The 24,343-nt window shown below is 42.1% G+C and overlaps 6 protein-coding genes across 36 annotated transcripts in view; all 6 read right to left on the bottom strand.

The window, feature by feature from the left end:
- LOC120724149 (protocadherin gamma-C5-like) overlaps positions 1-24,343 on the bottom strand; it is a 301,683-nt gene that overhangs the window by 78,023 nt on the left and 199,317 nt on the right. Inside the window, exon 1 of one of the 31 annotated variants that reach the window (XM_040016162.1) lies at positions 7,143-10,009. The exons of 28 other annotated variants lie outside the window; for them this stretch is intronic. In XM_040016162.1, the coding sequence (XP_039872096.1) occupies positions 7,143-9,542 (2,400 nt within the window). In that variant the 5' untranslated portion in view covers positions 9,543-10,009. Of the gene's footprint in view, positions 1-748; positions 3,630-7,142; positions 10,010-24,343 lie in introns of those variants that run through there. 2 more of the 31 variants (XM_040016169.1, XM_040016186.1) reach the window with 2 other exon arrangements.
- LOC120724152 (protocadherin beta-16-like) lies at positions 156-7,136 on the bottom strand. The gene is made up of 2 exons (XM_040016198.1): positions 4,005-7,136; positions 156-748 (listed from the first exon to the last, which is right to left on the bottom strand). The coding sequence occupies exons 1-2, from the start codon at positions 6,444-6,446 to the stop codon at positions 731-733; spliced, it is 2,460 nt and encodes an 819-aa protein (XP_039872132.1). The 5' UTR covers positions 6,447-7,136; the 3' UTR covers positions 156-730.
- LOC120724154 (protocadherin beta-16-like) lies at positions 10,919-13,886 on the bottom strand. The gene has a single exon (XM_040016200.1). The coding sequence runs from the start codon at positions 13,613-13,615 to the stop codon at positions 11,090-11,092; it is 2,526 nt and encodes an 841-aa protein (XP_039872134.1). The 5' UTR covers positions 13,616-13,886; the 3' UTR covers positions 10,919-11,089.
- LOC120724175 (protocadherin gamma-A2-like) lies at positions 14,068-20,264 on the bottom strand. The gene is made up of 2 exons (XM_040016222.1): positions 17,561-20,264; positions 14,068-14,278 (listed from the first exon to the last, which is right to left on the bottom strand). The coding sequence occupies exons 1-2, from the start codon at positions 19,943-19,945 to the stop codon at positions 14,270-14,272; spliced, it is 2,394 nt and encodes a 797-aa protein (XP_039872156.1). The 5' UTR covers positions 19,946-20,264; the 3' UTR covers positions 14,068-14,269.
- On the bottom strand, positions 14,260-16,962 carry LOC120724169 (protocadherin beta-16-like). Its single transcript, XM_040016217.1, has one exon. It carries the CDS (start codon positions 16,691-16,693, stop codon positions 14,270-14,272), a length of 2,424 nt encoding a protein of 807 aa, XP_039872151.1. The 5' UTR covers positions 16,694-16,962; the 3' UTR covers positions 14,260-14,269.
- LOC120724164 (protocadherin beta-16-like) lies at positions 21,156-24,182 on the bottom strand. The gene has a single exon (XM_040016211.1). It carries the CDS (start codon positions 23,619-23,621, stop codon positions 21,171-21,173), a length of 2,451 nt encoding a protein of 816 aa, XP_039872145.1. The 5' UTR covers positions 23,622-24,182; the 3' UTR covers positions 21,156-21,170.

Raw genomic sequence — 24,343 nt, 5'->3', positions numbered from 1 at the left:
TGCGTCATACCTAATGCCTAATAGGTTCAAAGGTTAGTGACTTTATGTAAGCATATTCACTGGTGGGGTTGTGGCTCCTCCAACACCAACGGCCGTGGCAGGCTAAACATGAGGATACTGACTACACGCAACAATAAACACATAAAATTCACTTCTGAGCTATTTGTTCCTTTTATTCCACATTGTACTGTCCAAACCCACAACTCAGTACATTGGATCAAATGTATTACAAATGCAGAGACTGCACAAACAAACATGACTGCAACTGACAAAATATTACACCAATTGTTATGTCAAACTGCAACATCAGACTACGGCATCAACTAGTGCATTAAACTATACATCAAGCTGCGGTCAATAGAAAGTTTCCCGTAATGCTCACCCTACCTTTCTGCTCATCAAACAGCAGGTGCTGTGAACAGGTGAGTGCAACGACATTTATCATCTAATACACACCCATGAGTCACGCCCCACAACCGTGCACCAATACAGTGTGTGCACTTAAACCAACCCTCTTAATCCAAAAAAGGAAAGACTAACATATGGCTCCTACAGGTAGTAATGCTAAAACTCCAAAGACAAGCACATGGAATATATGCAGTCTGTACTGATTGACACTGACATGTGGTAACAAAACAAATAAGAAAGCACAAATGAACCTAGATACTGAAAAAGTCATAAGCCACTTGACAGATCGAAAACAGTGCAAAGATTCCAAAAGTATGAAATATCAGCATGTAAGTCTAACCTCAAGAGGAGAGTCTGGTTCATCCAGGATGCTCTTTTCACTCTGTATCCGCTGCATCGTTCCTGTAGAACTGGGGTCCATTATCAGCACATTCTGACTACCAGCTCTGCCGAACTTACAGTCACTCTTTCTGGAGTCAGTCGTCCTGCACACCTCGTAATTGTACACATGTGGCAGAGTCCCTGTCCCCAAAGTGTCTGAGTAACGTGGTGGATAATATGGAATGACAGGCAGGCTGGAGTGATACAGGATGCGAGACTGTCTCCACCTGTAGATTTTGACTGATATAATAACCACTAAACACGTGATGAAGAGGAAGGAAACTACAGCCAGAGCCAAGACTAAGTAAAAAGTCAGGTTGTCATTGTACTCCTTGTCGTGGGTCAACTCAGTGAACTCCGACAGCACTTCAGGGAAGCTGTCCGCCACCACCACGTTAACAACGACTGTAGCAGAACGAGAAGGCTGCCCGTTGTCCTCCACTATAACAGTCAGTCTTTGCTTGACAGCATCTTTATCAGTGACTTGGCGGATAGTTCTGATTTCTCCATTCTGTAAGCCCACTTCAAACAGCGCCCTGTCTGTGGCTTTCTGCAGTTTATAGGAGAGCCAGGCATTCTGTCCAGAGTCCACATCAACAGCCACCACTTTAGTCACCAGATAGCCCACATCTGCTGAACGAGGCACCATTTCAGCCACCAGAGAGCCACCAGTCTGGACTGGGTACAGAACCTGAGGGGGGTTGTCGTTCTGGTCTTGGATCATTATTTTCACAGTCACGTTGCTGCTGAGTGGAGGAGAGCCTCCATCCTGCGCTTTTATGCGGAAGTGGAAATCTTTGATTTGCTCGTAGTCAAAAGAGCGCACTGCATGGATGACTCCACTATCAGCACTAACAGACACATATGAGGAGACTGGCACTCCGTTAACGGAGGAGTCCTCCAGTATGTAAGAAACACGGGCATTCTGGTTCCAGTCAGCGTCTGTGGCTTTGACTGTGAATATAGAGAGACCTGGTGTGTTGTTTTCTACAATGTAGGCCTCATATGAGCTCCTCTCAAAGACAGGTGCGTTATCATTAACGTCTGAGATCTGTAAGGTGAGAGTGACGCTGCTGGAGAGGGAGGGCACTCCCTCATCAGAGCAGGTCACAGTGATGTTATACTCAGAGGTTCTCTCTCTGTCTAAATCACTGTCTGTTACTAAGCTGTAGAAATTATTAGATGCTGACTTAATAGACAAATGTGTATTATCATTGATAAAACAGTGGACTTTACCATTTTCATTTGAATCTGGGTCTTGAACATTCATCATCGCAACAACAGTGTTAGGTTTAGAGTTTTCAGATATCATATTTGATTTTGACATTATATTAATCGTTGGCTTGTTGTCGTTTATATCCACCACTTCAACGATAACTTTGCACGAATCTGTAAGTCCACCATCATCACTTGCACGTATGTTAATATGGTAATTTCGTGCATTTTCATAATCAATGTTTCCAATTAATTTTATTTCTCCACTTTCTTCATGTATCTGAAACAAGGCATGCGCTTGATCTAAACTGTTTGTAATGGAATATTTTATTCTACCATTTGATCCATGATCCGCATCTGACGCACTAACACTCGTGACAACTGTCCCTTCCGGGGCGTTTTCAAAAACAGTGGCTGTGTAGGTGGACTGTGTGAAGACAGGCGCATTATCATTAGCATCTAATACTGTGATGAAAATTCGAATTGTACCTGACATTTGCGGATCTCCGCCATCAAAGGCTGTTAGAACTAGTGATATCGACTCTTCCTTTTCTCTGTCAAGAGGCTTCTGTAAAATCATTTCAGCCTTTTCCGTTCCACTACCTTGACTGTCCCCTTTCAGTACAAAATTATCGGTAGGTTTAAGCTCATATTTCTGAAGACCATTTTTGCCGACATCAAGATCAATTGCTCTGTCCAGAACAAATTTTCCTCCGATTACAGCAGATTCACTGATTTTAAAGGTTACCTCGCTTTTCTCAAAGGTGGGGGGGTTGTCATTTATGTCTATAATCTCGACTGTGACACTGTAAAACTCCATAGGGTTTTCTAAAATGATCTGAAAATGTAAAGCACAAGGTGTTGTCTGCCTGCAAATCGCTTCTCTGTCGATCCTCTCTTTGATTAGAAGAAGTCCGCGTTCCCCGTTTAGCTCAATATATTCCACACCGTCTCCCGTATAAACGCGAGCTCTTCCAGATTTCAGTCGTTTTGTATCCAAACCCAAATCCTGGGCAATATTACCGACTAAAGAGCCACTCGGCATCTCCTCGGGAATAGAGTAGCTGATTTGGCCGATGACTGGACCGAGATAAAAGACCAAGGAAAACAACAGCGCTTGCCATTTCATTGTTCTGTTCGAACTGTTCCCCTGGAAAATTAGCAGGAAAAAACTATTATCCACAATTACCGAATGTCCCTTACAGGTGATAAAACACAGACATCACTCCGAAACCATTTGAATCGGTTAAAGAAAGGTTGAAAACGGCTCTAGTTAAAATGATCTCCGACGTTTGAACACGACGTCTTTCTCTCTGTGATATCATTATGGCGAGCGAGGTTTCTCTTTAAATGTGCCCTGAAATATCAACACACTGGCCAACAGCGGCCCTACGAGTACATAATTAGGAACTACAGAAAACGCCTGGAAAACTAAAGGAAAACCCTGTTGTGCACGAAGGCTTATTGTTTTTACAAATACCAGGATAACACAGCCCATAAAAGAGTTAACGTCTGCAACACTAGAGAATACTAGTTCCCTTATAAAGTATTTTAGTTGAACAGATAACAGAGTCTATATTCTTTACGTATACCACTGAACTGAACTATTAAGTCATGATGATATTTGACGAGTTACTTAAAAATACTGTCACAAATTCAACAAAGCGAAATACATGACATAGATAGCTCCCCCACCCCCGCCAAGTTTATATTGAGTTACAGTCTTTCGACGTGTCTTGGCAAAAAGAGACAAAACGATTTATGTTCAAATTTTACACCATCACCAATAACTAAACGTCAAATACTAACATACCTTCACATGTTGACAAAACATCAATACGTTAAGATAGACACCCATTGTCAAAAGCGATGGAACAAGTAACGTGCCTCTGTCCATGGTGCTGACTCTTGACGAGCGCTAGTTGGTTCTTAGTAAAAACTATGAGCAACAGAAAAAAAAGTTTACGCTTCAAAATTGGCAAGATCATTATATAACTAACCTCTAGAGGAGAGTCTGGTTCATCCAGGATGCTCTTTTCACTCTGTATCCGCTGCATCGTTCCTGTAGAACTGGGGTCCATTATCAGCACGTTCTGACTACCAGCTCTGCCGAACTTACAGTCACTCTTTCTGGAGTCAGTCGTCCTGCACACCTCGTAATTGTAAACATGTGGCAGAGTCCCTGTCCCCAAAGTGTCTGAGTAACGTGGTGGATAATATGGAATGACAGGCAGGTTGGAGTGATACAGGATGCGAGACTGTCTCCACCTGTAGATTTTGACTGATATAATAACCACTAAACACGTGATGAAGAGGAAGGAAACTACAGCCAGAGCCAAGACTAAGTAAAAAGTCAGGTTGTCATTGTACTCCTTGTCGTGTGTCAACTCAGTGAACTCCGACAGCACTTCAGGGAAGCTGTCCGCCACCGCCACGTTAACAATGACTGTAGCTGAACGAGAGGGCTGCCCGTTGTCCTCCACTATAACAGTCAGTCTCTGTTTGACAGCATCTTTATCAGTGACTTGGCGGATAGTTCTGATTTCTCCATTCTGTAAGCCCACTTCAAACAGCGCCCTGTCTGTGGCTTTCTGCAGTTTATAGGAGAGCCAGGCATTCTGTCCAGAGTCCACATCAACAGCCACCACTTTAGTCACCAGATAGCCCACATCTGCTGCCCGAGGCACCATTTCAGCCACCAGAGAGCCACCAGTCTGGACTGGGTACAGAACCTGAGGGGGGTTGTCGTTCTGGTCCTGGATCATTATTTTCACAGTCACGTTGCTGCTGAGTGGAGGAGAGCCTCCATCCTGCGCTTTTACGCGGAAGTGGAAGTCTTTGATCTGCTCGTAGTCAAAAGAGCGCACTGCATGGATGACTCCACTATCAGCACTAACGGACACATACGAGGAGACTGGCACTCCGTTAACGGAGGAGTCCTCCAGTATGTAAGAAACACGGGCGTTCTGGTTCCAGTCAGCGTCTGTGGCTTTGACTGTGAATATAGAGAGACCAGGTGTATTATTTTCTACAATGTAGGCCTCATATGAGCTCCTCTCAAAGACAGGTGCGTTATCATTAACGTCTGAGATCTGTAAGGTGAGAGTGACGCTGCTGGAGAGGGAGGGCACTCCCTCATCAGAGCAGGTCACAGTGATATTATATTGCGAAGCCATTTCTCTGTCTAAAGCAACCTCCATAACTAGGGTATAAAACCCATTGATAGTAGTCTGTATTTTGAAGGGAATGCTATCATTTATATCACACACAACATTCCCGTTATTCTCGGAATCTGGATCGTTTATGCTTAACATAGCAATTACAGTATTTGTTGGTGCGTTCTCTGATATGGACTCTGATTTAGAAACGATGTTTATTTGAGGACTATTGTCATTTACATCAATGAGATCAACTATCACTTTCGCTGAATCAGAGAGCCCACCGCTGTCTACAACTTCAATATCAATTTGATAAGAGTTTGCTTTTTCATAATCTATTTCCCCGACTAGGATAATTTCACCAGTCTTTGGATTGATATTAAACAGCTCAGATAGAATACGTTTGCTTGTAGATATCAGATATGATAATTCTCTGTTTGAACCGATGTCTTTATCAGATGCACTTACAGTTGTAACACTGGTGCCTTTAGGAGAATTTTCCTGCAGTTTTGCTCTATATAACGGTTTGGCAAATGTCGGTGCATTATCATTCACATCTAATACAGTGACAAATATCTGCATTGTCCCTGACATCTGCGGCTCTCCTCCATCCATAGCAGTTAACAGCAGGGACATATAATCCTTCTTTTCTCGGTCTAAAGGCTTCTGTAGAGCCATTTGCACCTTTTTACTTCCGTCTGGCTGACTTTCTAGTTTTAATACAAAATGATCACTTGGAGCAAGTGAGTACTGTTGTAAACCATTCATCCCTATGTCGGAATCTAATGCTTTCTCTAACACGAATTTCGATCCTATCACAGCGGACTCACTAATTTCAAAACGTTTTTCTGAATTGGTAAACGTGGGGGTATTATCATTTATGTCCGTAACCTCCACTGTTACACGAAACAGTTCCATTGGATTTTCCAAAATTAGCTGGAAATGTAAGGCACAAGGCGTCGTCTCTCCGCATAAAGCCTCTCTGTCTATTCGCTGCTGGACAAGCAGGACCCCCCTTTCTTTATTCAGCCCGATGTATTGTACACCGCCGCCCGTGTAAACGCGAGCGTTACCCGATTTCAACCTTTTAAGATCTAAACCTAAATCATGAGCTATGTTTCCAACTACAGAGCCTTTGGCCATTTCTTCGGGAATGGAGTAGCTGACCTGCCCGAGCACGTATTTGAGACATAGGGCTGAGAGAAACAACAGTACTTGCCGTCTCATTGTTCTGCACGACCCGATTTCCGTTCCTTCTCCACTAAAAAAAGAAGCATTTGTCATGGAGAGAATATGAAGACAGAAAAAAAATCGTTCGCGTTCCAATTATAAGAATCAAACGGTGTAAGCAGGTATAGAATTCCTTGCAGTGCTTCTTATAAACCCGAACAGTCTTTCTGTCTGTACGTCGAATATTTCCACGCAAAAGGGAAGACACAGAGGAATAAAAAACATCCAGCCAAATCGCAACACCCTTGCCAACAGCGACCCTTTGAGTTGAAAATACAAATTGCAACATTCATTCTCAAAAACAATGAATTCAGTGTAAAGCCACGCTATTAAGGCTCATCTAAACCTCGAGTATCCTAAATTTAAAGATTTTAGAATATCTGCAGCTTACAGCATATATAGTTTAATTATATATTGAAACATCTGTAAAAAAATTACATTGTGCAATTACAAAATAAATATATCCTAAATAAAAGCTGACACGAAATACAGAAACTAAGTCCAGTCTTAATGAAAAGGACTCTGGAATGCTGAAGTTGAACAATTAAGGTGTCGCTGTCTGTGGTGCTGAACTGCGATGTAAGTTAATGTTTGCAACGCATCAACGCTAAAAGATACTGGTTATGTTTAAAATTGTAACTGTAACTGATGTAGTTTCCTAACATCTAATGGAATGTCTGTCTATTTACCTCCAGAAAATCATGAAGCATAAAAGGCAGAAAAAAACATGTATCATTTCATGAGGCTAACCTCTAGAGGAGAGTCTGGTTCATCCAAGATGCTCTTTTCACTCTGTATCCGCTGCATCGTTCCTGTAGAACTGGGGTCCATTATCAGCACGTTCTGACTACCAGCTCTGCCGAACTTACAGTCACTCTTTCTGGAGTCAGTCGTCCTGCACACCTCGTAATTGTACACATGTGGCAGAGTCCCTGTCCCCAAAGTGTCTGAGTAACGTGGTGGATAATATGGAATGACAGGCAGGTTGGAGTGATACAGGATGCGAGACTGTCTCCACCTGTAGATTTTGACTGATATAATAACCACTAAACACGTGATGAAGAGGAAGGAAACTACAGCCAGAGCCAAGACTAAGTAAAAAGTCAGGTTGTCATTGTACTCCTTGTCGTGGGTCAACTCAGTGAACTCCGACAGCACTTCAGGGAAGCTGTCCGCCACCGCCACATTAACAACGACTGTAGCTGAACGAGAGGGCTGTCCGTTGTCCTCCACTATAACAGCCAGTCTTTGTTTGACAGCATCTTTATCAGTGACTTGGCGGATAGTTCTGATTTCTCCATTCTGTAAGCCCACTTCAAACAGTGCCCTGTCTGTGGCTTTCAGCAGTTTATAGGAGAGCCAGGCATTCTGTCCAGAGTCCACATCAACAGCCACCACTTTAGTCACCAGATAGCCCACATCTGCTGAACGAGGCACCATTTCAGCCACCAGAGAGCCACCAGTCTGGACTGGGTACAGAACCTGAGGGGGGTTGTCGTTCTGGTCCTGGATCATTATTTTCACAGTCACGTTGCTGCTGAGTGGAGGAGAGCCTCCATCCTGCGCTTTTACGCGGAAGTGGAAATCTTTGATCTGTTCGTAGTCAAAAGAGCGCACTGCATGGATGACTCCACTATCAGCACTAACGGACACATATGAGGAGACTGGCACTCCGTTAACGGAGGAGTCCTCCAGTATGTAAGAAACACGGGCATTCTGGTTCCAGTCAGCATCTGTGGCTTTGACTGTGAATATAGAGAGACCCGGTGTGTTGTTTTCTACAATATAGGCCTCATATGAGCTTCTCTCAAAGACAGGTGCATTATCATTAATGTCTGAGATGTGTAAGGTGAGAGTGACGCTGCTGGAGAGGGAGGGCACTCCCTCATCAGAGCAGGTCACAGTGATGTTATAGTTAGAGGCTTTCTCTCTGTCTAAATCGCTGTCTGTAACTAGGCTAAAGAACTTTTTAGATGTTGATTTGATCATAAATGGCACATGTCCTTCGATATTACATGCCACTTTGCCATTTTCAGCAGAGTCGGGATCTTGAACATTGATAATTGTCACAATTGTTTCTGGCCTTGAATTTTCTGATACGGAATTTGTTTTAGACATTATATTAATAGATGGGTGATTATCGTTTGTGTCGGTTACTTCAACTAGAATCTTAGCTGAATCTGTTAGTCCCCCATCATCACTAGCCTGTACATGTATTTCATAGAGCTGTGCCTTTTCATAATCCAGGTTTCCAGTTAGGGATACCTCACCACTTTCTTCGGCAATGTGAAACATTACAGGGACATCGTCCAACGTGTTTGTTATTGAATAAATAACCTTCCCATAAGAACCTTCATCTGCATCTGTAGCACTAACAGTACACAAAATTGCACCCTTTGCAGCATTCTCCATTATAGTGACCTTATAGACTTCCTGCGTAAATACTGGAGCATTGTCGTTGACATCTAGCACGGAAATTTCTATTCGCACTGTTCCCGACAGCTGAGGCTCACCACCGTCAGCAGCTGTGAGAATTAAAGAGAGATGCTGTTGCGCCTCTCTGTCTAGATGTTTCTGCAACACCATCTCCACCTTTTTGCTCCCGTCTTGCTGATTTTGCAGTTTTAGATTAAAACTGTCCGTAGGTTGTAGCGAATAACTCTGCAATCCGTTCACACCTACGTCTGGATCCATTGCTCTATCTAGCACAAATTTTGCTCCAGTCACAGCCGACTCACTAATCCTAAATTTTATTTCATCCTTTTTGAAGCTCGGAGCATTGTCGTTAATGTCGTTAATTTCGACAGTAACGGTATAGAATTCAATCGGGTCTTCAAGTGTAATCTGAAGATGTAAAGCACAAGGTGTCGTCTGCCCGCAGAGCGTCTCTCTGTCAATTCTTTCTCTGACAAGCAGGACGCCTCTGTCATTATTCAGCTCGACGTATTTTCCATTGTCTTCTGTATATATACGCGCCTTACCCGATTTTAGTCTCTTTACATTTATACCTAAATCCTGCGCTATGTTACCAACTACAGAGCCTTTTGACATTTCCTCAGGAATCGAGTAAGCGACCTGCCCGACAACTGTGCTGAGGGAAGAGACCGACACAAACAACAGTACTTGCCATCTCATTGTTCTGCCCGACATTTTCTCTTCCCGAAAAGCTGGAGAAAAAAAGTCTGCTGTACACAAAAGCGCCTGGTTTTCCCGAATAGATAGTACTCCAGAGCAAAACTGATTCTGTCCGTGTTTCTTGAACTCGAAATAAATAAACCACAGCGCGGATATCTCCAGTGTCTATCAGCTACGCCTGTGTGCTGCATGTGCGTCTCTTTCTGTGTTTAACGTATCAAATGAAGGGAAATTCTCTACACTAGTCAACAGCGGCCCTGAGAGTCCAAACATGTGCACTGCAGAAAATTACAACATCAGCTAGCAGGTCCAAAGTGAAAAAAATAAATAGGAGTTTAATTCATTACACAATAATAAAATATTTGTCTAGGGTACTTATAACTCAAATACAAAATAATACAGAGGACAACCTCCCCACCTGCCTTGACATCTTATTCTGAAGGGTATATTTTGATTATTGTACAATGTCAAGTCATCTTTAATGACACAATACACTTTCCCTTGTAATATGACATGAGATTCTAAGGAACAGTAAAATAAGGTAAAGATCTAGTAACAATATATATCTGAAGTAAAGAGAACTTTATAAAAAAGATTACAAAAGTGATAGGGTGTATTTCTTTACCTGTTACACTTGCGCCTTTTAAAATCTTCCTGTATAGATAGTGATTTGTGATAAAGCTGTCAAACACAAAATTACTTTAACCATGAAGTAAGGCTCCAAAATGATAAATACAGATAATGGAAAAAATGTAGTGATTACAAAGGACAAAAAGGCCATTTTTTGCAAGTAATCATTCTACTTCAAGGGCTTTCCTGATCAACGAATGTGTATGCAGTTCCTGCTAAAACACACCAGGGTGGAGACAGCTTTAGAAGAAGCACAAGACATAAACTGGTAATTATTTGATGAAGTTAATCTTCTCCTTTAGTAAACAATAAGAATAAGTAGTAATTTTCAAAACTGCATTGCACAGATCTCAGATGAAAGTAATTATTTGCTTAACACAACTTGAAAAGTATAAGTTTTCTGGAAGAAAAATTAAAACCAAGTGGGAGAATAGGTGATGATTAGCTTGTAATAAATAGTTTAAGTCTAAAAAGTATCAAAGGGAAGACCACCAGTAGACATTTTGTTGCTTCTGGTATTCCAAGCTGCCTGCTTTAATTTTTTGATCATAGTGTTTTAAGTTTTGTTTCAATAGTTAACTAAAGCTTGTTGTTAAAAAGTTGCTTTCAGAGCCGAAAGTTGCACTCTACTGCAATGTAAACAGTGCTGGTAGACATTTCAGTGAAACACAATCTGCAATTACAATGTTCCAAATACTTAAAAGGTTAACATATTATTGAATAATTGTCAATAATTAATCCTGCTTTCTTGAAAAAAAGTGCTGGAACAGGATGCTGATTATGGAGACTCTTTTCATATACTTAAACTAAAACTAAATTAGGGCTAAGATGACTTTGTTAGGTTTAGATAAAAGAGGGGGAACACATATAGATTATGGGATGAAAGGCTGATTCTGTTAAAGTGCAGAAGTGGTTTAATGAACAGTGAATTGTCATGGAAGAAATAAAATGTGCATTGCTAGCTCTCTGATAACCTCCAGAATACCATGCATGCAAAAATGACAGGCATTTAAAATCATTTGTAATTTCATGAGGCTAACCTCAAGAGGAGAGTCTGGTTCATCCAAGATGCTCTTTTCACTCTGTATCCGCTGCATCGTTCCTGTAGAACTGGGGTCCATTATCAGCACGTTCTGACTACCAGCTCTGCCGAACTTACAGTCACTCTTTCTGGAGTCAGTCGTCCTGCACACCTCGTAATTGTACACATGTGGCAGAGTCCCTGTGCCCAAAGTGTCTGAGTAACGTGGTGGATAATATGGAATGACAGGCAGGTTGGAGTGATACAGGATGCGAGACTGTCTCCACCTGTAGATTTTGACTGATATAATAACCACTAAACACGTGATGAAGAGGAAGGAAACTACAGCCAGAGCCAAGACTAAGTAAAAAGTAAGATTGTCATTGTACTCCTTGTCGTGCGTCAACTCAGTGAACTCCGACAGCACTTCAGGGAAGCTGTCCGCCACCGCCACGTTAACAATGACTGTAGCAGAACGAGAAGGCTGTCCGTTGTCCTCCACTATAACAGTCAGTCTCTGTTTGACAGCATCTTTATCAGTGACTTGGCGGATAGTTCTGATTTCTCCATTCTGTAAGCCCACTTCAAACAGCGCCCTGTCTGTGGCTTTCTGCAGTTTATAGGAGAGCCAGGCATTCTGTCCAGAGTCCACATCAACTGCCACCACTTTCGTCACCAGATAGCCCACATCTGCTGAACGAGGCACCATTTCAGCCACCAGAGAGCCACCAGTCTGGACTGGGTACAGAACCTGAGGGGGGTTGTCGTTCTGGTCCTGGATCATTATTTTCACAGTCACGTTGCTGCTGAGTGGAGGAGAACCTCCATCCTGCGCTTTTACGCGGAAGTGGAAATCTTTGATCTGCTCGTAGTCAAAAGAGCGCACTGCATGGATGACTCCACTATCTGCACTAACGGACACATACGAGGAGACTGGCACCCCGTTGACGGAGGAGTCCTCCAGTATGTAAGAAACACGGGCATTCTGGTTCCAGTCAGCGTCTGTGGCTTTGACTGTGAATATCAAGAGACCTGGCGTATTGTTTTCTACAATGTAGGCCTCATATGAGCTCCTCTCAAAGACAGGCACGTTATCATTAACGTCTGAGATGTGTAAGGTTAGAGTGACGCTGCTGGAGAGGGAGGGCACTCCCTCATCAGAGCAGGTCAAAGTGATCTTGTACTCAGAGGCTCTCTCTCTGTCTAAATCACTGTCTGTTACTAAGCTGTAGAAATCATTTGAGGCAGCTGTAATAGTAAATGGTATGTTACTATTTAATCTGCAGTTTACCTGACCATTATTACTTGAATCTGAGTCATAGACACTGAACATAAGTATAACTGTATTATGGGGAGAGTTTTCAGGAATAGAATCTGATTTCGAAAGTATACTGATTACAGGCTCATTATCATTAATGTCAATAACATCAACTATAACCTTACTGGAATCAGAAAGACCACCACTGTCTTTGGCCTCAATATCAATTTGGTAATACTTGGCTTTTTCAAAGTCAACTTCACCAACTAATATTACTTCACCATTTTGATTTACTGTAAATATGTCAGATACACTATCCATTGTAGCTGATACTAAATAAGAAACATCCCCATTTGTCCCTTTATCTGCATCAGAAGCGCTCACTGTTGTCACTGTTGTTCCTTTCTGAGAGTTTTCGGCTATAGTCGCCTTGTAAACCGACTTCGTGAAAACCGGAGCGTTGTCATTTGCATCGAGTACGGTCACATAAATCTTCACAGTACCCGACATTTGAGGATCCCCTCCGTCTACGGCGTTTAACAACAATGATATTTGTTCCTCCTTTTCTCGATCTAGCGGCTTTTGTAAAACCATTTCAACCTTTTTCTGTCCATCAGCCTGATTTTCGATTTTCAGAACAAAGTTATCCGTAGGTCTCAGGCTATAATTTTTCAGGCCATTTATTCCAATATCTGCATCGACCGCTCTTTCTAACACGAATTTCGATCCTGTAACTGCGGATTCGCTTATTTCAAAACGTTTCTCATCGTTTTTAAAACTTGGACTGTTATCGTTTATATCAGTGATTTCGACCGTTATTCGAAAAAGCTCCATTGGGTTTTCTAGAATAATCTGCAAATGCAAAGCACAAGGCGTCGTCTGTCTGCAGAGTGACTCTCTGTCGATTCTCTCTTTGAGGAGGAGGACTCCTCTCTCCCTACTCAGCTCGATGTATTCTGCGCTGTCGCTCGTAAATATACGAGATTTACCTGACTTTAGTCTCCTCACATCTATGCCCAAATCTCGAGCTATATTTCCGACAACAGACCCCTTTGGCATTTCCTCCGGAATAGAGTAGCTCACTTGACCGACAACATAACCTATATAGAAGATCGAGATAAAAAACAGTACTTGCCGTCTCATTGTTCTGTTCAAAATATACGCTGCACCACAGAACATCTTTTGCAAAGGGAATCACGAAAAAAAAAATGTTTCCACACGAAAAGATATAGATAAAGGAACATATATCACTCCCAAACAGTGAAATAATAGTCCATCAGATCACTGTATCCATCTAAAAGATTCCCGGTCAGTGAACAGTGCTTTGTCTCCCTTCCTTTCTCTAAAATACGGACATGAAATGGGAGGATCTGCTTCAAATCCTGTCTACAGGATTGCAACACGTTGACCAACAGCGGCCCATTGAGTCCATAGAGCAGAACTACAAGAACAATAAAATTATTTAACTTAATATATTTCATAAAAATGTTATGAAAAAACACCTTAGAAGCTAAATATCTAGAGGCCTGCACTGACGAACTAAAAAACTGAAACAAATATATAGAAGAAATCTTTTGATATATGTAACAAACAAAGGAACAAAAGATGGAGCAAGTATTAAATCTATTTTAAAGAGAAATGCGAGGAGGGACAAATGCTGTCTCTATCCGTGGTGCTGAAATCAGTAATAAACGATCAGATTATAATTGAAACAAGATATTTTGAAATAGTGATGTACAATTTCAAATGTGCTGTAGTTATCTCCATCCTATAAGCAGGAAAGTTGCATGTATTACAATAATATCACCGCATGAAAGCCGTTCACAACAGCAGTTAACTGACCTCAAGAGGAGAGTCTGGTTCATCCAGGATGCTCTTTTCACTCTGTATCCGCTGCATCGTTCCTGTAGAACTGGGGTCCATTATCAGCACGTTCTGACTACCAGCTCTGCCGAACTTACAGTCACTCTTTCTGGAGTCAGTCGTCCTGCACACCTCGTAATTGTACACATGTGGCAGAGTCCCTGTGCCCAAAGTGTCTGAGTAACGTGGTGGATAATATGGAATGACAGGCAGGTTGGAGTGATACAGGATGCGAGACTGTCTCCACCTGTAGATTTTGACTGATATAATAACCACTAAACACGTGATGAAGAGGAAGGAAACTACAGCCAGAGCCAAGACTAAGTAAAAAGTCAGGTTGTCATTGTACTCCTTGTCGTGTGTCAACTCAGTGAACTCCGACAGCACTTCAGGGAAGCTGTCCGCCACCGCCACGTTAACAATGACTGTAGCTGAACGAGAGGGCTGTCCGTTGTCCTCCACTATAACAGTCAGTCTTTGCTTGACAGCATCTTTATCAGTGACTTGGCGGATAGTTCTGATTTCTCCATTCTGTAAGCCCACTTCAAACAGCGCCCTGTCTGTGGCTTTCTGCAGTTTATAGGAGAGCCAGGCATTCTGTCCAGAGTCCACATCAACAGCCACCACTTTAGTCACCAGATAGCCCACATCTGCTGAACGAGGCACCATTTCAGCCACCAGAGAGCCACCAGTCTGGACTGGGTACAGAACCTGAGGGGGGTTGTCGTTCTGGTCTTGGATCATTATTTTCACAGTCACGTTGCTGCTGAGTGGAGGAGAGCCTCCATCCTGCGCTTTTACGCGGAAGTGGAAATCTTTGATCTGCTCGTAGTCAAAAGAGCGCACTGCATGGATGACTCCACTATCAGCACTAACGGACACATATGAGGAGACTGGCACTCCGTTAAGGGAGGAGTCCTCCAGTATGTAAGAAACACGGGCATTCTGGTTCCAGTCAGCGTCTGTGGCTTTGACTGTGAATATAGAGAGACCTGGCGTGTTGTTTTCTACAATGTAGGCCTCATATGAGCTCCTCTCAAAGACAGGTGCGTTGTCATTAACGTCTGAGATCTGTAAGGTGAGAGTGACGCTGCTGGAGAGGGAGGGCACTCCCTCATCAGAGCAGGTCACAGTGATGTTATATTCGGATGCTCTCTCTCTGTCTAAATCACTGTCTGTTATAATGCTGTAGAAGCTATTTGATGTACTCTCAATATTAAAAGGTACATTGTCATTTAGGAAACATTTAACTACTTCATTATCGTCTGAATCAGCATCATGCACGTTCATAACTGCAACAACGGTTTTTAAGGTGGAATCTTCTGGAACCGATTGAGTAGTCGACATTAAATCTATTATTGGGCTATTATCATTTACATCAGTAATATCAAAAATAATTTTACACGAGTCACTGAGTCCACCCTGATCTTTGGCTTTAATATTGAGCTGATAATGTTTCGATGTTTCATAATCTACATTTCCGATCAACCGTACTTCCCCGCTTGTCTCATGTATTTCAAATAAATCAAAAATTCCATCAATGTTATTTGATATCGAATATGTTACGAAACCATTTGTTCCTTCATCTTTATCGGTGGCTGTAACAGTAATCAGTTGAGTTCCTCTTGGAGAATTTTCCATTAAACTACTTTTGTACGTTGACTGTGTAAAAACAGGTGCGTTGTCATTGGCATCTAATATAGTTACATGAATTTGCACTGTCCCCGAGAGCTGAGGTTCACCTCCGTCGACGGCTGTTAGTGTAAGAGTCAGCTGCTCCTCTTTCTCTCGATCAAGAGGTTTTTCCAAAACCATCTCTACTTCTTTCCCCCCATCAGTGTTGTCGTTGAGTTTCAAAGCAAAATTATCTGTTGGGTTAAGGGAGTAGCTTTTAAGCCCATTTATTCCAACGTCAGAATCCAGTGCTTTCTCTAATATAAATTTTGACCCCTTTACAGCCGACTCGCTTATTTCAAATACCATATCTTTCATTTTGAATATAGGGGCGTTGTCGTTTATATCTGTTATTTCTACAGTAACACGGTAGAACTCGATAGGATTTGCCAAAATCATTTGAAAGTGTAAAGCACAGGGAGTCGTTTGTTTGCATAAAGCCTCCCTGTCGATTCTCTCCTTGATAAGAAGCACCCCCCTTTCTTTATTCAGCTCAATGTATTCAGCGCTGTTTCCAACATGCAAGCGAGCTTTTCCCGTTTTCAACCGTTTTAGGTCCAAACCTAAATCTTGTGCTATCTTACCGACTAACGAGCCTTTTGACATTTCTTCTGGAACAGAATAGCTTACCTGCCCGAACACATAACAGAGAGAGAGCATTGAGAAAAACAGTATCACTTGCCATTTCATTGTTTCGGTCCAACGGCTTTGTAATATCATGACGAATCAAAGCAGTCGAGAAAAAGAGCTAAATTCCACACACAGCTGGAGTAAAAATGAAAAAGCCACACAATAAAGGTCGATCAAAAAAACCGACTGCTAAAATGTCCGTGTAGGATATATATTATTCTCGGAAACCTGAAATGTCTACTGTGTCGACAATACTTCCTCCGATCTAAATTATCTGGGAGGTGCTTCTGTAATCAGCAGCAAAACTACCACAGACTAGCCAACAGCGTCTCTAGGAGTACAAAACATGACACTACACTACACTGATTTATGAAAGGAAAATCAGTGCAAGGTTAAACAAATATTTGAGGTTTGAAAAACAAGCAAACAGACAAAAAATAGAACTGCTAAACCCAACTCGTCGAAGACAATTAAAAAAAATACTGAAATTGTTTAAAAAAGAAAAACAGAAGGGAAAACGCAGTGACTACGTTTAAATTTTAAAAACAAATAAAAAACCCTCTGGTCTTCAAGCTATTTGTTTTTTTTAGATGTCGGATAGTAGGCAGAACGGCACCACCACGACCAAAAAAGAGAAATAAAAGAAAAAAGAAAGAGAGAAAAAAAAAGTCAAAAACATAAACACTAAAAATAAGTACATATATAAGTACATACTAGTGCGCCATTGTTCCCTAGGTAAGGAAATCATGAAGAAATGAAATAAATTCTGCATGTTTGGGGTTCAGGCAGAAAGGTTCTTATTTCCGCTGTCTGTGGTGCTGAAAATGATCACTACGACAGTATTGAACGTTGATGCGCAAATTTTAACTATCATTTTATATTATTTTAATTTTAATTGTAAAGCTTAAAAAACACATTTTATGTTATTTTATTTTTTTACAACAGAAGTTAACTGACCTCAAGAGGAGAGTCTGGTTCATCCAGGATGCTCTTTTCACTCTGTATCCGCTGCATCGTTCCTGTAGAACTGGGGTCCATTATCAGCACGTTCTGACTACCAGCTCTGCCGAACTTACAGTCACTCTTTCTGGAGTCAGTCGTCCTGCACACCTCGTAATTGTACACATGTGGCAGAGTCCCTGTGCCCAAAGTGTCTGAGTAACGTGGTGGATAATATGGAATGACAGGCAGGTTGGAGTGATACAGGATGCGAGACTGTCTCCACCTGTAGATTTTGACTGATATAATAACCACTAAACACGTGATGAAGAGGAAGGAAACTACAGCCAGAGCCAAGACTAAGTAAAAAGTCAGGTTGTCATTGTACTCCTTGTCGTGTGTCAACTCAGTGAACTCCGACAGCACTTCAGGGAAGCTGTCCGCCACCGCCACGTTAACAATGACTGTAGCTGAACGAGAGGGCTGCCCGTTATCCTCCACTATAACAGTCAGTCTTTGTTTGACAGCATCTTTATCAGTGACTTGGCGGATAGTTCTGATTTCTCCATTCTGTAAGCCCACTTCAAACAGCGCCCTGTCTGTGGCTTTCTGCAGTTTATAGGAGAGCCAGGCATTCTGTCCAGAGTCCACATCAACTGCCACCACTTTCGTCACCAGATAGCCCACATCTGCTGAACGAGGCACCATTTCAGCCACCAGAGAGCCACCAGTCTGGACTGGGTACAGAACCTGAGGGGGGTTGTCGTTCTGGTCTTGGATCATTATTTTCACAGTCACGTTGCTGCTGAGTGGAGGAGAGCCTCCATCCTGCGCTTTTACGCGGAAGTGGAAATCTTTGATCTGCTCGTAGTCAAAAGAGCGCACTGCATGGATGACTCCACTATCAGCACTAACGGACACATATGAGGAGACTGGCACTCCGTTAAGGGAGGAGTCCTCCAGTATGTAAGAAACACGGGCATTCTGGTTCCAGTCAGCGTCTGTGGCTTTGACTGTGAATATAGAGAGACCTGGCGTGTTGTTTTCTACAATGTAGGCCTCATACGAGCTCCTCTCAAAGACAGGTGCGTTATCATTAACGTCTGAGATCTGTAAGGTGAGAGTGACGCTGCTGGAGAGGGAGGGCACTCCCTCATCAGAGCAGGTCACAGTGATGTTATACTCAGAGGCTCTCTCTCTGTCTAAATCACTGTCTGTTACTAAGGTATAGAAATTATTTGAAGATGCTCTTAATTCGAAAGGTACGTTATCACTCATAAAACACTGCACTTTTCCGTTTTCCCCCGAGTCCTTGTCTTCAATGTTTATCATTGTAACTACTGTGTTGAGATTAGCATCCTCTGATATCACAGCTGACTTCGACATTATGTTGATTTCAGGTTTGTTGTCGTTTACATCTTGCACATCGACAATTAATTTGCACGAATCCGTGAGTCCACCCTCATCACTAGCAAGTAAATTTATTTGATAGTTTCTTGACTTTTCAAAGTCAATTATTCCAATTAATACAACATTCCCGTTTTCCTCATTAATCTCAAATATTCTGGTGTCATCATCTGCTGCATTTGTGATTGAATATGTTATTTTACTGTTCGAACCTTGATCAGCGTCTGACGCTGTAACAGTAGCAACAACTGTTCCTTTAGGTGAATTCTCAGTGACTGTAGCTTTGTATGTTTGCTGTGTAAAAACCGGAGCATTATCATTAGCGTCTAAAACTGTAATGAGAATCTGCATTGTTCCTGACATCTGCGGCTCCCCTCCATCTACAGCTGTTAACACGAGGGATATCTGCTCTTGTTTCTCTCTGTCTAAAGGTTTCTGTAGTACCATCTCAACATTTTTATTTCCATCAGAGTTGCTGTGCAGTTTGAGAGCAAAATTGTCACTTGGTTTTAACTCATATGACTGAACACTATTCATTTCAACATCCAGATCCACAGCCCTTTCCAGAACAAATTTTGCCCCGATGAGCGCCGTTTCGCTAATTTTGAAAGTGATTTTAGTTTTTTTAAAAGTAGGTGCATTGTCATTGATATCTGTGATCTGCACTGTAACCGTATAAAATTCCATCGGATTCTCCAAAATGATCTGAAAATGTAGAGCACACGGCGTCGTCTGTTTGCACAGCGCCTCTCTGTCGATCCTTTCTTTAACGAGGAGGACTCCTCTTTCTCTGTTCAGCTCGACGTACTGATCGGTGTCTCGAGCATAAATCCGAGCCTTACCTGAAGTCAACCGTTTGATTTGTAAACCCAAGTCTTGTGCTATATTACCAACTAACGATCCTTTAGTCATTTCCTCCGGTATTGTATAGCTCACTTGTCCGAGCACCGAGCCGACGGCGAGAAGAGAGATAAACAGGAGTACTTGCCTTGCCATTGTTTTATGCGATTTTGCCAATGGATGTTCACTGTGATAATATCCTACAAATCACGCTTTAAACGTCAAACTTCAATTTCGCACGTTTATCATCCACACATGAGAAAATGTACTAAAACGGTCGATGTCCTTTGCATCCAAATACTGTGTATATCTCGAGGCCGTCCTTTGTCGTTCTGTTCTTCCTTCGCTATACCGACGTTACAAGGGAGTTGCTGTTATAACCCTACTCGGCTGTTGACAATTTAGTCAACAGCGGCCCTAAGAGTTCACCTTAGAAAACTGCAGACAGCCAACATGAAGGTTTTTTCTTTTTAAAATAAGTCACAAAAATACCAAGTCAAATGGTAATATTTATACTAAAAACGCACACGGAAATCCATTACCAAATAATACGGATCATATTCACGCCTCTGGAAGGTTGGTTTAGAGACATTTTTAAAGTAACTTTAACCTTGGGCTGCTCAGTCTCAGTCTCTCTCTCTCTCTCTCTCTCTCTCTCTCTCTCTCTCTCTCTCTCTCTCTCTCTCTCTCTCTCTCTCTCTCTCTCACACACACACACACACACACACACACACACACATATATATATATGTAAAAAATTAAAACTATGAAGATTTGGAAGCATTGAATGAAACACCTGGTAGGCTAAAGCGGTTATAATGTTCAGAAAACATTTGTTCAGTCCTGAATCACATTGAAACAAAACTCAGGACACAATGGGGAAACACTAACGGGGTAAATAGATGGCGATGGACTTAAGTTGCTGTCCAGCGTTCTGAAATGGACAACGCCAGATTTGTGGCGCTTGCCTCTACGTCAGTGAGGCAGGCACCGCGAAAGAAATCCTGTCAGATGAGGGGCATTTATTTGCAACAATTAAAACAAAATCTATAAAATGAGTGGACATGAAATATTGATCTCCTCAACAAAAAAGCTAGATTGAATCACAATAAGAGATTACTGACAATTCCCAAAGTAACGGAACATATACATGTACAGAGAAGTGAGTACTGAACTGGAAAACACTTACACGAAATATGCAAAGTCAACATGTAATAAACATGAGGTCGGTATTTGTCATTCCTAAAATGTAAAATATGAAACGAAAAAAATTCCAAATCTTAATAAATAACAGTTTGTTTAAGTGGAAATATAAGCCACTGGAAATACAAATTTGAGATCATATGGACGATAACGTTATTTTAATTGTATTATATATGATCTATAAGGCTTGAAGGCAATCTGATATTTGTATGATGATGTAGAAAACATTTAAGGGCAGTCTAACCTCAAGAGGAGAGTCTGGTTCATCCAGGATGCTCTTTTCACTCTGTATCCGCTGCATCGTTCCTGTAGAACTGGGGTCCATTATCAGCACGTTCTGACTACCAGCTCTGCCGAACTTACAGTCACTCTTTCTGGAGTCAGTCGTCCTGCACACCTCGTAATTGTACACATGTGGAAGAGTCCCTGTCCCCAACGTGTCTGAGTAACGTGGTGGATAATATGGAATGACAGGCAGGTTGGAGTGATACAGGATGCGAGACTGTCTCCACCTGTAGATTTTGACTGATATAATAACCACTAAACACGTGATGAAGAGGAAGGAAACTACAGCCAGAGCCAAGACTAAGTAAAAAGTCAGGTTGTCATTGTACTCCTTGTCGTGGGTCAACTCAGTGAACTCCGACAGCACTTCAGGGAAGCTGTCCGCCACCGCCACGTTAACAATGACTGTAGCTGAACGGGAAGGCTGCCCGTTGTCCTCCACTATAACAGTCAGTCTTTGTTTGACAGCATCTTTATCAGTGACTTGGCGGATAGTTCTGATTTCTCCATTCTGTAAGCCCACTTCAAACAGCGCCCTGTCTGTGGCTTTCTGCAGTTTATAGGAGAGCCAGGCATTCTGTCCAGAGTCCACATCAACTGCCACCACTTTCGTCACCAGATAGCCCACATCTGCTGAACGAGGCACCATTTCAGCCACCAGAGAGCCACCAGTCTGGACTGGGTACAGAACCTGAGGGGGGTTGTCGTTCTGGTCTTGGATCATTATTTTCACAGTCACGTTGCTGCTGAGTGGAGGAGAGCCTCCATCCTGCGCTTTCACGCGGAAGTGGAAGTCTTTGATCTGCTCGTAGTCAAAAGAGCGCACTGCATGGATGACTCCACTATCAGCACTAACGGACACATATGAAGAGACTGGCACTCCGTTAACGGAGGAGTCCTCCAGTATGTAAGAAACACGGGCGTTCTGGTTCCAGTCAGCGTCTGAGGCTTTGACTGTAAATATAGAGAGGCCCGGTGTGTTGTTTTCTACAATGTAGGCCTCATATGAGCTCCTCTCAAAGACAGGTGCGTTATCATTAACGTCTGAGATCTGTAAGGTGAGAGTGACGCTGCTGGAGAGGGAGGGCACTCCCTCATCAGAGCAGGTCACAGTGATGTTATACTCAGAGGCTCTCTCTCTGTCTAAATCACTGTCTGTTACTAAGGTATAGAAGTGATTTGTTGATGATTTCAAAATGAAAGGTACACTATCACTAACTGAACATTGAACATTCCCTCTTTCTCCAGTGTCCCTGTCTTCAACGTTTATCATTGTAACAACGGTATTGAGTTTAGCATCCTCTGAAATCACGGTCGACTTAGACATTATGTTGATTTCAGGTTTGTTGTCATTTAAATCCAGAACATCAACAATCAGTTTACAGGAATCTGTTAGTCCTCCAACATCACTAGCACGTAAACTTAACTGAAAACCTCGTGAATCCTCGAAGTCAGTGTTCCCAATTAAAGTCACTTCGCCGTTCTCCTTGTTTATGTTAAAGACTTTCCTGACGTCATCCACTTTGTTTGTGATTGAATATGTTATTTTACTGTTCGAACCTTGGTCTGCGTCTGACGCTGTAACAGTAGCAACAACTGTTCCTTTAGGTGAATTCTCAGTGACTGTAGCTTTGTAAGTTTGCTGTGTAAAAACCGGCGCATTATCATTAGCGTCTAAAACTGTAATGAGAATCTGCATTGTTCCTGACATCTGTGGCTCTCCTCCATCTATAGCTGTTAACACGAGGGATATCTGCTCTTGTTTCTCTCTGTCTAAAGGTTTCTGCAGTACCATCTCAACGTTTTTATTTCCATCAGCATTATTATGCATTTTAAGAACGAAATTGTCAGTTGGTTTTATTTCGTACCTTTGAAGATCATTGGTGCCAACATCAAGATCCACAGCCCTTTCCAGAACAAATTTTGCACCAATTACCGCCGACTCACTAATTTTAAATTCAATATCAGCTTCTTCAAAGGTTGGTGCATTATCATTGATATCTGTGATCTGCACTGTAACCGTATAAAATTCCATCGGATTCTCCAAAATGATCTGAAAATGTAGAGCACACGGTGTCGTCCGTCTGCACAGCGCCTCTCTGTCGATCCTTTCTTTAACTAGGAGGACTCCTCTTTCTCTGTTCAGCTCGACGTACTGGTCGCTGTCTCGGGTATAAATTCGAGCTTTACCTGATATTAAACGTTTGATTTGTAAACCCAAATCCTGTGCTATATTACCGACTAACGATCCTTTAGTCATTTCCTCCGGTATTGTATAGCTGACTTGTCCAGTTACCGAGCCAAAGGAAAGGAGAGCAAAACACAACAGCGCAGGCCCTTTCATTGTCCTACCCTAGTATTTTATCAACGATGCTCCACAACGCGAACATGCATCCAGCTGAGTGAAAGGAGTTCCAAAGTCAGACGTCAGTCTTGTAGCTTTACAGTCCTCTGTACATCGAATAGTCTTAAATCGTCATATTTTTAATCTGAAATTCTGCGGATCGAGAATGCGTGGTCGTTCTCGTAATACCCCGTCCTCGTTATGCGGGCGTATATGGGAGGTACTCAGCTGCTATAACCCTGCTCCCATCCGTCAAAACTCTGGTCAACAGCGGCCCTAAGAGTTCATAACAGAAAACTGCACAACAGCTCCCTAAATTACACTGTTCAAAAGACTTGCTGTTAGTGAAGTGTAACAAGTAAGACTTTAAGTAAATAATACAAGAAAGGAAGCGAGAGAGCGAGAGAGTGAGGGAGAGAGAGAGAGACAGAGAGAGACAGAGACAGAGAGAGCTGGAGAGAAACAACACAATCCACGTTGTAATCGCCGATTGCACACTACAACACAGTTTACGGTTCAAATGTATTTCTATTTTGTTCTTTTTTTTCTCCTTTATAATCAAAAAATCAGTCAAAGCACCCTGTCAATTACTGCAAGAAGTACATTTTCACAAAAAACTACAACAAGAATAAACGTACGTTAAAATTTATAAGTAACTCACTAAAAATATAATTGGGCATGGGAAGGACAAAAGAAAGTTTAATAATATCGCTGTTCGTGGT

This window comes from Simochromis diagramma, unplaced genomic scaffold (assembly GCF_900408965.1).
Source record: "Simochromis diagramma unplaced genomic scaffold, fSimDia1.1 OVJJ01000685.1, whole genome shotgun sequence".
NCBI classification, from domain to species: Eukaryota; Metazoa; Chordata; class Actinopteri; order Cichliformes; family Cichlidae; genus Simochromis; species Simochromis diagramma.
Note: the sequence above shows the minus strand (reverse complement) of the source record. Positions and strands in the feature narration are given on the sequence as shown.

Coding starts and splice junctions, on each gene's coding strand:
- LOC120724152 (XM_040016198.1), bottom strand. CDS start 6,446: ATGACAAATGCTTCTTTTTTTAGTGGAGAAGGAACGGAAATCGGGTCG.
- LOC120724154 (XM_040016200.1), bottom strand. CDS start 13,615: ATGTTCTGTGGTGCAGCGTATATTTTGAACAGAACAATGAGACGGCAA.
- LOC120724169 (XM_040016217.1), bottom strand. CDS start 16,693: ATGATATTACAAAGCCGTTGGACCGAAACAATGAAATGGCAAGTGATA.
- LOC120724175 (XM_040016222.1), bottom strand. CDS start 19,945: ATGGCAAGGCAAGTACTCCTGTTTATCTCTCTTCTCGCCGTCGGCTCG.
- LOC120724164 (XM_040016211.1), bottom strand. CDS start 23,621: ATGAAAGGGCCTGCGCTGTTGTGTTTTGCTCTCCTTTCCTTTGGCTCG.